The sequence below is a fragment of the Lycorma delicatula genome, chromosome 1 (assembly GCF_047948215.1).
Source record: "Lycorma delicatula isolate Av1 chromosome 1, ASM4794821v1, whole genome shotgun sequence".
NCBI lineage: Eukaryota > Metazoa > Arthropoda > Insecta > Hemiptera > Fulgoridae > Lycorma > Lycorma delicatula.
This window is the reverse complement of record NC_134455.1, coordinates 136,500,120-136,514,178: the sequence shown is the minus strand read 5'-3', so window position 1 is coordinate 136,514,178 and position 14,059 is coordinate 136,500,120. Positions and strand designations below refer to the sequence as shown.

Below are 14,059 nucleotides of genomic sequence, written 5' to 3'. Positions count from 1 at the left end.
TCCGAATCGGAGACCACCGAAGCCGCCGACGACGACGGGCATGGATCGGCACCGGTTACAGACGCCGATTGTGGGGCGGCAACCTGGCCGACCCCAGACACGGGGGTCGCACCGGTCACTGCCTGTGGAAGGGGTGACACTAGTCCCCCCTGTGAGACTGTATATCATTTACAGTATCTACATGAAGTCCCGTGAAAGTTTTCCTAATTTCCTTAACAGGGTCTCCAGCACATTTTGTTATTTCTCGAGCAATGAGGAATGGACAAACCTTCGAGAAATTACCGTCTTCTTTTGTAATAGCTAAGTATTTTGGCTTTGGAACGTTGCTTTTGAAGAAAGCTTTTTGCAAGCTTTTCCTAGCCTCAACTTCAATTCTCCTAGATTCTGCGCTCTTTCTCCTCAGGCGAAACGGCTGGTTCTAGACGAGGGTGTTTACGTGAACCCTCTACCACGTTTGGTTGTTCAATATTCATGAACGGTTAATCCCTTCTGCAGTAAGACTATCCGCCGGGGTACAGCTGTTGCCGCCCTGGACGTGGAACGTAGATGTTGTGTTCCGGACGTGGGGATTATCTACCTCAGGGCATTATTATTATTATAATTTTTTTTTTTTTTGAGGTTTTTAGGGGCATCGACTACTTTGGTCATTAACCCCATCCCACTTCAAAAAAAAAAAAAAGGTTCGATAATTCACATTCTTATGAATCAAAATGTTAAAAAATTTACATTCTTCTATAACTTCGAATCCAGAATATTACTTCCTAGGCTTTCCTTTCGGCCATCCTTTCTTGCACCGTTTCTCCATTCTTCTAACAGCCTCAACCTCTGATGACAGCGTATCTGAGGCCTCAGACATGGCATCAAGACGATGTCAAGAAAGGAAGATCGGAAAGAGAGGGTCTTCCTCTCTTTCCGATGCCAGTGACGTTCTCGGGCTGACGTCAGGAGACAAAAACATCGTTGGTGCAGTTAGCATCGTTGCTATTGAATCTAAACTAGCAAGCGATGCACTTTCCGCGGCTGATGAACTGGATTCTACCTCTACTGCAGTGCTGGGTCTAGCTGAAATAGATGCTCTCGCTGAAGCTGTTCTTTGAGCTTTTGGAGGCTCCATTGTTGCAGTTTTTATTTCATCTGCGTCTGGTGCTTTTTCTATAATAACTTTCACCTCCATTTCAGTAGAGACAGATTTTCTTGTCATAATTTCTTTTGGTTTGTGACTACATGACGGAGTGATCTGTTTCTCTCCGTCAGATAAATCAAAATTTTTAATTTTTACGCAAGTTGGTGACTTTACAATCGCAGATTTAGTTGGTTTTTTAAACGGCGCTGGTGCGTCTCTCATGTCAACGGCGTCAGTCCGGGGATGAGCCTTCTCATCTTTACTTTGTTTTCTCTGATGAGTCGACTCAATCTTTGAATCAATGATTCTTTCAATCATTGTCGCAAGACTTGGTGCCATCGTGTTAAGCAACTGCTCCACATTAATTTTAGATGTGGAAGGGGCAGCCGCTGCTTCTGCGTAAGAAGTCGATGGTCGTGGTGTACGCTGATTAACAATTTTCTTCGCTTCAGGATAACTGACCTTCTGAAGCGTTTTAACTTCCTGAATGGCTGTTTCTAATTTATATTTAGGACAGTTTCTTGAACGACAATTGTGATGCCCTTTACAGTTAACGCAGGTTGGAGGTTCTTTACATGGGACCCTTCATGTGTTTTCTCTCCACATGTACATATTTCCTGCGCTTCACATCTTGCTGCTGTGTGTCCGAATCGCTGACACTTAAAACATCTCATCGGCTGCGGAATGAAAGCTCGTACATCAAGCCGATGGATGCCAGCTCGTACCTTTTCAGGAAGATTCGGCCTATTAAATGTCAAAACATGCGAGACCGAAGGAAGAATCTCACCATTTCTTCTCATAGTAAGTCTGCGACATTGAGTCACTCCCTGACTCAACATTTCTTGTACAATTTCTTCTTCTGTACAATTAAGAAGGTCACGACAAACAACAACTCCTCTGGATGAGTTCAGTGTGCTATGCGGTTGGACAGAAACCGCAAATTCACCGATCTTCTTCAACGCCTGAACTTTCTGGCTTGGCATGTCGTTGATGGTTTTGACATGCAATCCATTAAAAGTTTTACGAATTTCTTTGACAGGACCACCAGCACAATTAGTAATTTCTCTTGCGATTAAGAATGGACTAACTTTTTGAAAGTTTCCATTCTCCTTTGTAATAATTAAAAATCTTGGCTTAGGTACGCTATAGCCAAATAAACTTTTCTTTAATTCTTTACTGATTCTATCAGCATCTTTCTTTACCTTATCAGATTTCTTACTTTTTTCCTCTTCGCTTGTGGCGAATCGGAGGTTTCTAATCGAGGGTGTTTACGTGCACCCTCTGCCACGTTAGTTTGTTCAAGAATATTCATGAACATATATCCCTTCTATAGCAAGGCTAGCCGTCGGGGTACACCCCCACTCCAGGACTACTAACCTTGGAGGTCCGATCCGGTACTCCGGTGGAACCGGCATATGTCCTGGCAGAGAGCGGATGCGCAGTCTCTGCACTGACTCCAGGCTCCTACTCACCGAAGCTTTCAGAGCTCCCATGCACCGTCATACATGGGCACCACTGCTATATGCTTGACATCGCAGGGGGCATGTGGACAACGGAAGGATCTCCGTTACACCTGCAATAACATTGACCCTGCCGCCACATCACCAGCTCTAAGAGTGGTATGAGTCCATTTCCAAAATCGTTTATTATTCCATTTCCTGCAGGTAGCCGAAAAATCCAGTCCGTTTAGTGACCTGAAGTTGGAAACAGGTCAAACTTAAAAAAGCATAACCGAGGAATTTTCTCGGAACCCCGTTAGCCAGCTATATGTAATGTACGTAAGTACAGCTGTTGCCCCCCTGGACGTGGAACATAGATGTTGTGTTCCGGACATGGGGATTATCTACCTCAGGGCATTATTATTATTATTATTATTATTATTATTATTATTATTATGTGTTTATCACCATTGTTATTATTATTATTAATTTGCCTGGTTGTAATTTGAACATTTTATGCCAATAAACTGCAATTATATATATACATTCTAAACTGTCAACAACCTCTCAATATCCAGATCGAGCCGCACGAAACATGTGACAACATACTAGCAGCAAGTTGTAAACTTACAATAAAACATTCAGCAAAATATTTCACAAAGTACATAAAAATTAAAATTAAAAACATACCATGAAAAATCAATACCGTAAAATTTAATTGTTTATTAGCCAAAAGAAAATGTGTGTATGTGTGTGTTTGTGTGTGTGTGTGTGTGTGTGTGTGTGTGTGAGTGAGTGAGTGAGTGAGTGCATGATTCATTTGAGTATGGTACAATTAGAAAAAACCAGAAGTTTGAGCACTAATGATGGTCGTTCTGAGATTTTATTTTTAAGATGTTAATTATATACATTTTATTGATGTTAAGTGATACAAATACATTATAATTTAAACTATTTGAAATAAGCAAAATCAAAGAGATTAATAGAGACCGTATAAGAACTAGGCTAATAATAAATACACAGAAAAAAAAAGAACAAAGAAGATTTTATCTTCTAGTCGAAGACAAAGGGTTAGAAGAATTAGAGAGGGGTGAATGAATTTAAGTACTTTGGTACAATTTCGTCTAAGAAAAACAGATCTATACGGATATACATGCAGTTGAAAATAAATTCTAAGTATTATCAAACTTGTTGAAAGCTAAAAATCATCAGTGTGGATAAGAAAATTAAATGCTCAAAACTGTGATGAATCTTGTAGCAATGTACGGATCAGAAACATGAACAGTCGTAGTAAATGATGAGCATTACCTATAGAGATGGAAATGGTTTGCTTGACATTTCTCCCGCCACCACCCCATTCGGTCGCCCTAAAGAAAAGACCGAATATCTGTGCATAAACAGCTACTCAGCCTCGAAACAGTTTAGTGACCAGTGTCCTAACTAACTCCTAGAACTAACCTAAAAGCACGGGCGGAATAAGCGTGGTCCCATACACCACTCGCTTACGTGTCCCACCGCCAACTTGTCATATACCATTAACATCGGTTGGTGCACCCTGTCAACTAGTAAAACATATACGACTATCAATAATTAAATTTATCTCGTCAAAGACAGCAATTCGCTGCCACGCCTAGGCCGCTGAATGCCAGCAAGTACCTTTCCACCATTAAAGCGCTTGCAGCCTTAATCTGGCTGGTAACCAGCCATATCTCGGTTAGCTTCAACAGCAGCGTGGTAGGAGTCTTCTCCCTTAGGTAAACTATTGATGTCGGTTGAACAAAGCAACCGCATCAAGGAACTCCACACGGTCCGACAATGTTATGTCATGTGTGCTTGCCACACTGACTCGCCGCTTGTGAGTGGCTAATTTTCCCCTTGACCTCCAAGTTTTAGGGTGACCTGAGTTCTGCCCCCCGCCACCCCAAGAGCTGCGCAGACGAACATCATATGTTCATTCGACTGGACTTCCCCGCAGATGCACAGCTCATCAGCTGCCAGGCGGAACTGAAACAAATATTTGTTTAAATTTACATGGTTGGAGAGCAATCGGGCTCCCGTTGCCCTTAAAAACGAAGGAGAGGCATACGAGCCCCCCGGATTTTGTATAAATCTATACAAGGACCTTCCTTAGTCATGGGAAATCCCTATAGAGATGGAAAGTAAAAGTTTTAAGGAAAATCCAAAGTCCAGTGAAAAAGAAGGAAGTGACAAGTGTATGAGAAGTGACGTAAAGCTGAGTTGAAACAGCATAAAATATGTTGTACATGTCAAAAAAATGCCAGAAGAGCAGATAGAGATGTATTTTCTAGAAAACTGGATAAAAAAAGGAGAGGAAGTCAGAGAAAGATGTTTGGATTGGAGTGAGAAGATGGAAAAAGGTTGTTGAGTGGCTGGTTGTTTGAAGGAACGTAGTGCGAAAAGTCAGAATTTTCCATGGACTGTATACTGTATAGAAATACGTATTTGATGTAATATATGTAAATTCTACATATTTAACCATATTCGACATTAAAAAAATGTAACGAATATTTATCACATGTAAACCATAACAAATATTTATATAACATAAATAATAATAGAATTTATAAAATCAGATCAGCAGGGTGAGCAACATAAAACCGAGGCCACAATGAAACCGCTACCCAACACTATTTATGAAAGACACTCACACAACTAGCGCGACTAGTGGATGTAAATGTTACCACTGATTGTTGCTGCCGTTTGACAGGTGGTTACGTGTCAGTACAGTACACATTTTGTTGCAGTGCGGTATTGAGTGCAGTTGTGTTTGTGTAAAATGCCTTATTCAATCCAGGAGAGGATAGATATAGTTAAGGCCTATATTCGTTCTGGATCGTTTGAGGAATCACGTCAAGTATTCGTAGAAACATTTCTGAATGCCTGTACTCCAGCAAAGAGCAGCATACACGATTTAGTTAAAAAATGGCATTAAAAAGGTTCAGTTTCAAATGCAAAACGAAATAGGCAACCTACCGTTAGGACTCCAAGGCCATTGCCAACATTGAAAGGAAAATTATTGCCAGTCCAAAAAAAATCACTACACATGTTATGCCAACAATCTAGTGTTAAATACACATCTTGCCGTAAAATTCTTCGTGAATTAAAACTGAAACCGTACCGCGTTACAACTGTGCATCTGAAGGAGACAGACAAACTGAAACGACTTGATTATTGCAACTTCTTCTTTTACCCTGTTTTAGTCTCCGGTAACTACCGTTCAGATAATACTTCAGAGGATGATATGTACGACTGTAAATGAAGTGTAGTCTTATACAGTTTCAGTTCGACCATTACTGAGATGTGTGGTTAATTGAAACCCAACCACCAAAGAACACCGGTATCCACGATCCAGTATTGAAATCGGTATAAAAATAAATGACTTTACTAGGACTTGAACGTTGGAACTCTCGACTTCCAAATCAGCTGATTTGGGAAGACGCGTTCACCACTAGACCAACCCGGTGGGTTAGTTGATTATTGCAACTGGTTTCTCGAAAACAATGTTGGTGGATAGATATACCCGATGGTGTATTTCATTTATCCAGCCACGTTAATTCGCAGAATACCAGGTATTGGATAGTGAGAAATTCTCGGAAAATATTCGAGCATCCACTTCACGATGGGAAAATTGGTGTTTGGTATGCCATTTCCGGTAATCTTACAGCAGGATCAATATTTTTTGACCTTACCGGACTGTCAATACTCAAGTTTACCTCACAATTTTCGAAGAATTTTATGCGTAATTAACTGATAATGAAAAAGAATACAGCTTCTTCCAAAAAGACGGAGCAACGTGTCACACATCAAACGTTTCAGTAAATCCCGTTCATGCAGCTTTCATAAATGAAACGGTGGCCTCCACCTTCCACAGAGTTATCTACTTGCGATTTTTTCCTTTGCAACTACTTAAAGGAGAGAGTTTATGCATCTAACCCCTGCAATACTGATGAACATTCCATGAGAAATCAACGCAATTGATAATTTTTTGCGTCAGACGACTCTCAATATGATCAGTCGAGCACAAAAGTGCATCGATGCCCAGGGTGGTCATTTTGAACAACTTTTAAATCATTTTGAACATATTTTAAAATATGGTATATAAATGCAACATTTAAACTATGTTTTTTGGTTTTTCTTATTTGATTTATCCATATCATTCATAAAATTTCATTCCAACATAACCTATTTATTCTGCAACAGTTACTTTATGAGCTCAGTTTTATGGTGCTCACTCTATAAATAATATAAAAATGTAATATATAGCAGCATTATAAGATATAACCTACTAACATTACGATGGCAAGTATCAAGAATATTAACAAATGTAATAAAAATAACATTTTTACATTAACAAAATATTTATATTTTACAAAATTTACTAATTTCTTATTTAGTTTAGTGAAATTTACATTATTTATTTATTTACCATACATCTTAAAAAAATACAAGATGTGCCTGAAATAAATAAATAAATATCTATTCTAATCAGAAAATAAAAACACATTATACACATCAAGAGAATACAAGGTAAATTACAAATATAAAAATATGTTATTATTTTTATCAAAAACCTGAATTTGCTCATTTAGAAAGATAAATAAAAGCATAATTTAACTTACTTAATTTTCTAAGGATGAGCAATAAAATAACGACGCTATGAATTAAATTATGGATTTTACTATCTCCTAGGTTGTTAACTACTGCTAAAAAGGTATCTTCTTAGTGATTATCGTGGTTAAAGGGCAGGGTACAAACTAGTATCTCACTAAAGTTAAAATGGAACTCTAAAATTTGTTATATATGTTTACTCTAACAACATTTCGAGTAATGATTAATAAAAATTTAGTAATTTCCTATAAAATCATCCACAAGAGAGATAAATTAAAATAAAATTGTATTCCACAATCCTCGTAAACAAAAACATTAATGTATATGTGGATATTCTCAACCTGTAGAGATGAAAATTGTAATTCATTAACAATAACATCAACATTCTGTGAAGCCCCATGTCTTGTTTTCTCTACTAACTTTTCTCTGTAACATTTTGATATTGTTTTTAAGACTATAAAATTTAAAAATTTTGATTAACCGTTGAGCTATGATGATAACTAAAGCTTATCTATGCAGTCTATGGATCAAGCATGATGGTTAATCAAAATTTTAAATATTGTTGTTTTAAAAACATTATCACAATGTCACAGAGGATTATAAGGTAAAAATACAGTTATTTATTTATTCCACATTTTTAAGGTTTTTCATTGTAGTTTTTTAAAATTTTTGTTTTTTATTTAAAAAGATTAATAGGCCTGTGCTCAACAGTACGACGTTTACAGGCTGATGATGATAATGATGAAAGTTCAGTATACTTGACCAGTGCAAATTATTTAATAATCCATCCAATAATGTAGTCTTTCTGGAATTAGAAAGACTTAGAAACATTCAAAAGCCGTTTTGAAGAAATACATCTACTGCAGTGCTCTCTGTCATCTTATAACTGTAAAACTAATCTAAGAACCTACTCTGAGGTGATATCTATGTAATGCAAAAAACCGCATCAAAATCGGCCCAGCTATTTTAGAGAAACACATCTATTCCAGCGCCTAGTGATGGTTTATAACCAAAAAAGTAATCTAAGAACCTGCTCTCAGGTGATAACTTTGTAATGCAAGAAACCGCATCAAAATAGGTGCAGTAGTTTTTGACAAAAATGGTGACACACACACACACATACACACATGTATGTATGTATATATATATATATATATATATGTATACGCGCGCACGCAATCATGCACATGCGCGCTCTCTCTCTCTCTCTATATATATATCACTCACACACACACACGCAAAACCTCTTACCACAAAATGCATTTACTGTCTCTGTTCCATCATGGGTAAAACCCATAGTGAACGATATTAATTTTCCCGTACAATATGTTTTCGTCAGCTTAAAAGAGCAAAGATGTTCATTAGAGGGAGAATAAAAATTTAGTAAGAGCCCATGTCAAGCTAGTATATACATGTAAACAAATACTGTATTTACAAAATTAAAAGTGGCAGTTACAGTGCATACAAACTATTTCAAAACTATTTAGCCAATATGTGAGAAGTTATTTTTGTGCAATTAAAAAAAGGAAAAGGGTATCCAAAACTTTTTTTGTTTCCTGTCAGTCAGGAAACAGTCAGTCTGTGTTTATTATTCTTACAAATTCATATATCAAAATTGGTTTAGGTATTTTAATAAATTTGGTTGATAAATTTTAAAGTATTATTATTTATAAAATAAGTATACACGATGAAATTTTCTATGTTGTTTTTAAATCTGGAAAATCAATAATATTAATACAAATATTTGTGTAAATACAAATATCTGTCAGCTCAGGTGATTTTAGAATAATTAAGAGAGTAGAGTATTTCAAAATTTGTAGCGATAGAATCATTGTAATAAGGATAAAATCAAAAACTAAGCCAACAATGATTGTTAACATCTATATACCTACAAGTGCCCATGATGATGATGTGGTAGAGTGTGTATACGAAAAAACTGATGAAGCGATTAAACACATAAAAGGGAATGAAAATTTAATAATGGCTGGAGATTGGAATGCAAGCATTGGAAAAGGGAAGGAAGGAAATATTGTGGGTGAATATAGGCTGGGCAGAAGGAATGAAACAGGGGACCAACTTATAGAGTTTTGCACAAAGTATAATTTAGTAATTTCTAAATTTTTAAACACCCAGTTTAAAAATCATAATAGAAGAATATACTCATGGAAAAAGCCAGGTTATACTGCAAGATATCATATAGATATATCATACTTAAGCAAAGATTTAGAAATCAATTTGTCAATTACAAAGCTTATCCTGAAGCACACAATGATGCTGACCATAATTTAGTGATAATGAAATATAGATTAGGGTTTAAAAACCTGAAGAAAAGTGTCAGATGAATTGGCGGAATTTAGAGAAGCTTGAGGAAGAGGAGGTAAAGAAGATTTTTGAGAACATCACAAGAGATCTGAGTAAAAGAAGATAAGGTAGAAAATATAGAAGAAGAATTGGGGAATGTTAAAAAGAAATTCTTAAATCAGCAGACGCGATCTTAGGTAGAACAAAGAGAACTAGTAGATAACCTTGGATATCAGAGAATATATTGCACCTGATGGATGAACGTAGAAAATATAAGAATGATGGCTGAGGAGTCCGAGCAAATCAATGAAAAAAGCAGCAGCATGATTTGGGATTTCTAGGAGATTTGTGAAAGGGATTTTAAAAACTGATTTGGATTTGTATCTGTAAATAATAACAGTTTTGCCTAAATTAACGGTTGACAACAAACATCAAAGAATGGCATTCGCTGAACAGCCTGTGTACCAAGATATATTGTTGAACAATATTTGATTTTCAAATGAGGCACATTTTCACCTAGACATGGCCGTTAATAAACAAAATATGCATTTTTGGGCTTCTGAAAATCCACATGTGCTTCATGAAAGGGTGCATCATGCTCCAAAAATTACGGTATGGGCCACTATCTCAAGTCATGGGGTAATACGGCCATTCTCTTTTGAACAGTAAACATTATCTAAACATACTGCATAATAATTTTTTTCCTCAGTTTCTTGCAAAAGGAGTTCAATTAGAGAACGAATGGTTCATGCAAGATGGAACTAGACCGCACTAGCTAATCTTGTTTTAATCTTTCTATATGAAACTTTTAACGCCAATGTAATTTCTAACCGATTTCCTAATAGTTTTGCTTGCGGACAGAACTGGTCCCCGAACAGTCCTGATTTTAATTCGTGTGATTATTTTCTTTGAGGATTTCTAAAGGAAAAGATTTTCTCTAAACATCATCATACAATGATGGAAGTGCGAGTGCTGATCATCAAGTCATGCAACAAGATAATCAAGGATATGTGTCGTCGAGTTATTAACAACAAAGATGTTCGTGTTGAAGAAGTTGCTAGATGTGATGATAGTAATATTGAACATGTGGTAAGCAGAACATAATCTCCAGGTACGAGGTATATAGTAAACACGTTGCATTTTACTTTTCTGTATCCGATTCAAATAAATATTTTTTAACAAAATCAAATGTTGCATCATTTTGAACCCCAGCCTGTATAAGAAAGTATGAATTTGTTTAATAAATTTCACTACATATTTAATTACTATACAGAGGATAAACCTTCTCTTACATAAAGAAGGATGTTACTCTGAACATTAATTTCTGACTACAAGTAATATATTTTTTTTTAATTTCATTTATCAAAGATTCCATAAAGAAAATCCAAACTTTAACTATCTTGGACATGTTATACACATGTTCATTTCTTAGATTTTTGCATGAAGTGTACATATAAATACACACATTCATTTTAAAATCTTTTAGGTTATAAACAAAGGTATTATTATGCACATTATAATAACAACGAAGTGAAATTATGTAGGCACTTTACAATTACTTAAAGTTGTAATTCCTTTAGTACTGATTAATGAACCAACAATAAACTTTAGACAGGCAGATTTTAAAAGAATGTAGACACTCATAATTATAAAAAACAAATGAACATAGTAGGTATGTAGCAATCTATAGAGTAACATTAATTGAATGTAAGTCACCCATCTAGTTAAAAATTTTATGGAAACATTATCATACAACATTCATCTTGTGATGAAGCAATAATGATAAAAAAAAGTAACGCATTTTTCAATTTTAATTGAAAAAGAACGTTTCTGTTCATCGGTAAGCAAGTTAAATACAAATCGGTGTAGGAGTTTATAGAATAAGATTTAAAGTTTAACCTTTGACTCATCCTATCACAGTATTGACATCAAGAAATGAAATTAAAAATATTTTGATTGGGTATAGAATATTAAATAAACAAACAAATAAAAACTATACCTATATCAGCTGCAGCTCTTGTCCCCCATTCTGTAACTTCGATGAATGTTTTATGAACTATATTACTAACAGCAAATCCTGGTTTAGATAACCTGTTGAAATCTGATGTAAAGAAGAATATTTCATTTATGCCAATCTGAAAATAATTAAAAATATAATATGTATAAGTATCAGAGTTTATTACGTATTAAAAGAGAAGAAATTATTTAACAAATTTTTGCGTTATAAAAAAGTACAAGGATATTTTACATGTTATCACACTACACTTCCACAAAAATCATGGCGCAGTTTTTATAATTTATTTAAAACAACACAACATTTATTTTTACAACAATTAATCTTCATTTTCATTTTCAATAACGACGCGAGGTGGCAGAAAGGTCTGCTGGAACCTCTCCAGTTGAGATTGACTAACTACAAGTAACAATCTGGGAAAATACATCCACTCGCTTTCTTTGTACGTCTTCTCACATAATTGAAGATCATCTTCGAATCCTGCTTGTAATCTAAGCCACATTTAACGCACTCTTTCCGCTAAAAGTTTCATTTTAATTAATTATGAATTTTTTATTTAATGAATTCATAATTACAATTACAATTATAATAATGATAATAATTAATAATTTTTCAGATTACCGTCAGAATGTACTTTGTGCAAGATTTCTAAATTTAATTTTTATTTTTAATCTTATTAACCCTTAAAGGTCATCTCGGTGCAAATTTGAACCATGAAAGAATTAAAACTATTTTATTACTATTTTATTATTTTATTTATTATAATATAATATAATAATAATATAAATATAATAAATTAAATAATATAATAATATAAATATAATAAATTATATTTTATTTATTATTTTATTACTATTTTATTACAGATAAATAAAGTATATACATATACTAAACAACCTCATTAAACAAAAAATATATTTTAAAATACAGAAAATTTCTATAAATACTTATTCCAAAAGATTGTTATAAAAACTGCGCCACGCTTTTATTTTTACTAAATATTTTCATTACTTTTAATTCTAAAATTTAATAATTATTACATTTATTTATTGGTTATTTATTAGATATTTATATAATTTATTTTTTACTTTTCAGTAAATTTTTATATTTGTTAATATATTATATATTTTTTTTAAATTCTCAATTTCATCTAACTCTTATTTTTTACTTGTTAATATTAATATTAGTTATATAAAAGCTTTTTTAAAAAATAATTTTTTATATGTAATCAAACATATTTTTGTAGTTTTTTTGTTTTTTTTTAATTATACAGAGGAATTTACGATGCTACCAATGCAAGTCACTAAATATCTCTGTTGGCGCGTATTAAAAAATATTCGGTTATATTCTGAACAGAACTCTGTGTAAATTTAATAATACAGCAGTAATTTCAACTGGATTTTAGGTAGATTTCATAAGAAAGCTACCTTTTTAATGGGCACCATGATTCGACTTTCGGAAAATTTTGACATATCTTCACGTTTCACATCCCCCAGACCCCAAAACCACCGTCAGCTCAAAGGTTTATATATACATTTATATATATATATATATATATATATATATACACATTGCACTTTCTTGTGGACACGATAACTGTCGTAATTTTGCGCTAATCACTTTGAAAGTGAAATTTGAAATTGTTTCCTAAAAATAATTCGACTCAAACAAAATCTCGGTCGAGTTTGTTAACGGCCGAAATCGGACCATGAGGGTGGAAATGGGGTGCCTTTTTCGAAAAAAAAAATTATATAACCTTCTTATTGAGTAAAATATCGAATTCGTTTGAAGTTCCTTCTATTACTTGGATAAGAGCCTAAATCTTATTATAAGTAAAGTTTTTTGTTATCACCATCCATTCGCCTAGGGGTGGAAAAAATGGGGTTTCAAAGACAAAAAAACCATACCTCCCTTAATAGGCAAAGTATCGAATCGGTTAAAGTGTTCATTAGTCCTCTAAACATTAACTAAAACTTTCGTCTGAAACTATTTTTGATATGACCACCCTTACGGCAAGGGATGATCAAAATTTTTCTGGAATTCTAAGACGGAGCTTGTCACATGGTAAACGTATGAAATATTTTTTCACAAGTAACCTTGTCGTATTGAGTAAATTTAAAGTTTTTCATAACTTTAAGGTGGAAATATTTTTTATCCCCTACTTACACCGGTGAAATCTACCTTCCCCTTCCGGCGTGCCGAAAGGAATTTTTTCATTTGTGTTGTATATTACAAATATAAGTAACGCAATCTGATTAAAAACAGATTTCCTAAAATACATTATTGTGCTCATATTTTAATGTGGTGTAAAATACTAATACTATGACTGTTTATAATCAAAAATTTTTATGTGTTACCTTTCCAGCGCTTTTAATATCAAACCTTTTCAAGTTTATTTTTTTCTGTCGGCAATATAACATAAACTATCTTGCTTTATAAGAGTGAATTTTATTTAAAGGTAAAAAGAATAGAATATTGTAATTAAAAACTTAATGATTTAATGATAGCTATTACTTTACCTTAGGAAGGTATTCTCCCATCTCATAAGTTTGT

General features: G+C 34.2%; 1 protein-coding gene across 1 annotated transcript in view; it reads right to left on the bottom strand.

Annotated features, from left to right (window-relative positions):
• Nucleotides 1–8,888: 8,888 nt before the first annotated feature.
• LOC142317654 (serine protease inhibitor A3N-like) overlaps nt 8,889–14,059 on the bottom strand; it is a 44,520-nt gene continuing 39,349 nt past the window's right edge. Inside the window, exons 4-5 of the mRNA XM_075354209.1 lie at nt 11,492–11,627; nt 8,889–8,905 (exon numbers count right to left, since the gene is read on the bottom strand). Coding sequence (XP_075210324.1) covers nt 8,889–8,905; nt 11,492–11,627 — 153 coding nt within the window. The remainder of the gene's footprint in view (nt 8,906–11,491; nt 11,628–14,059) is intronic.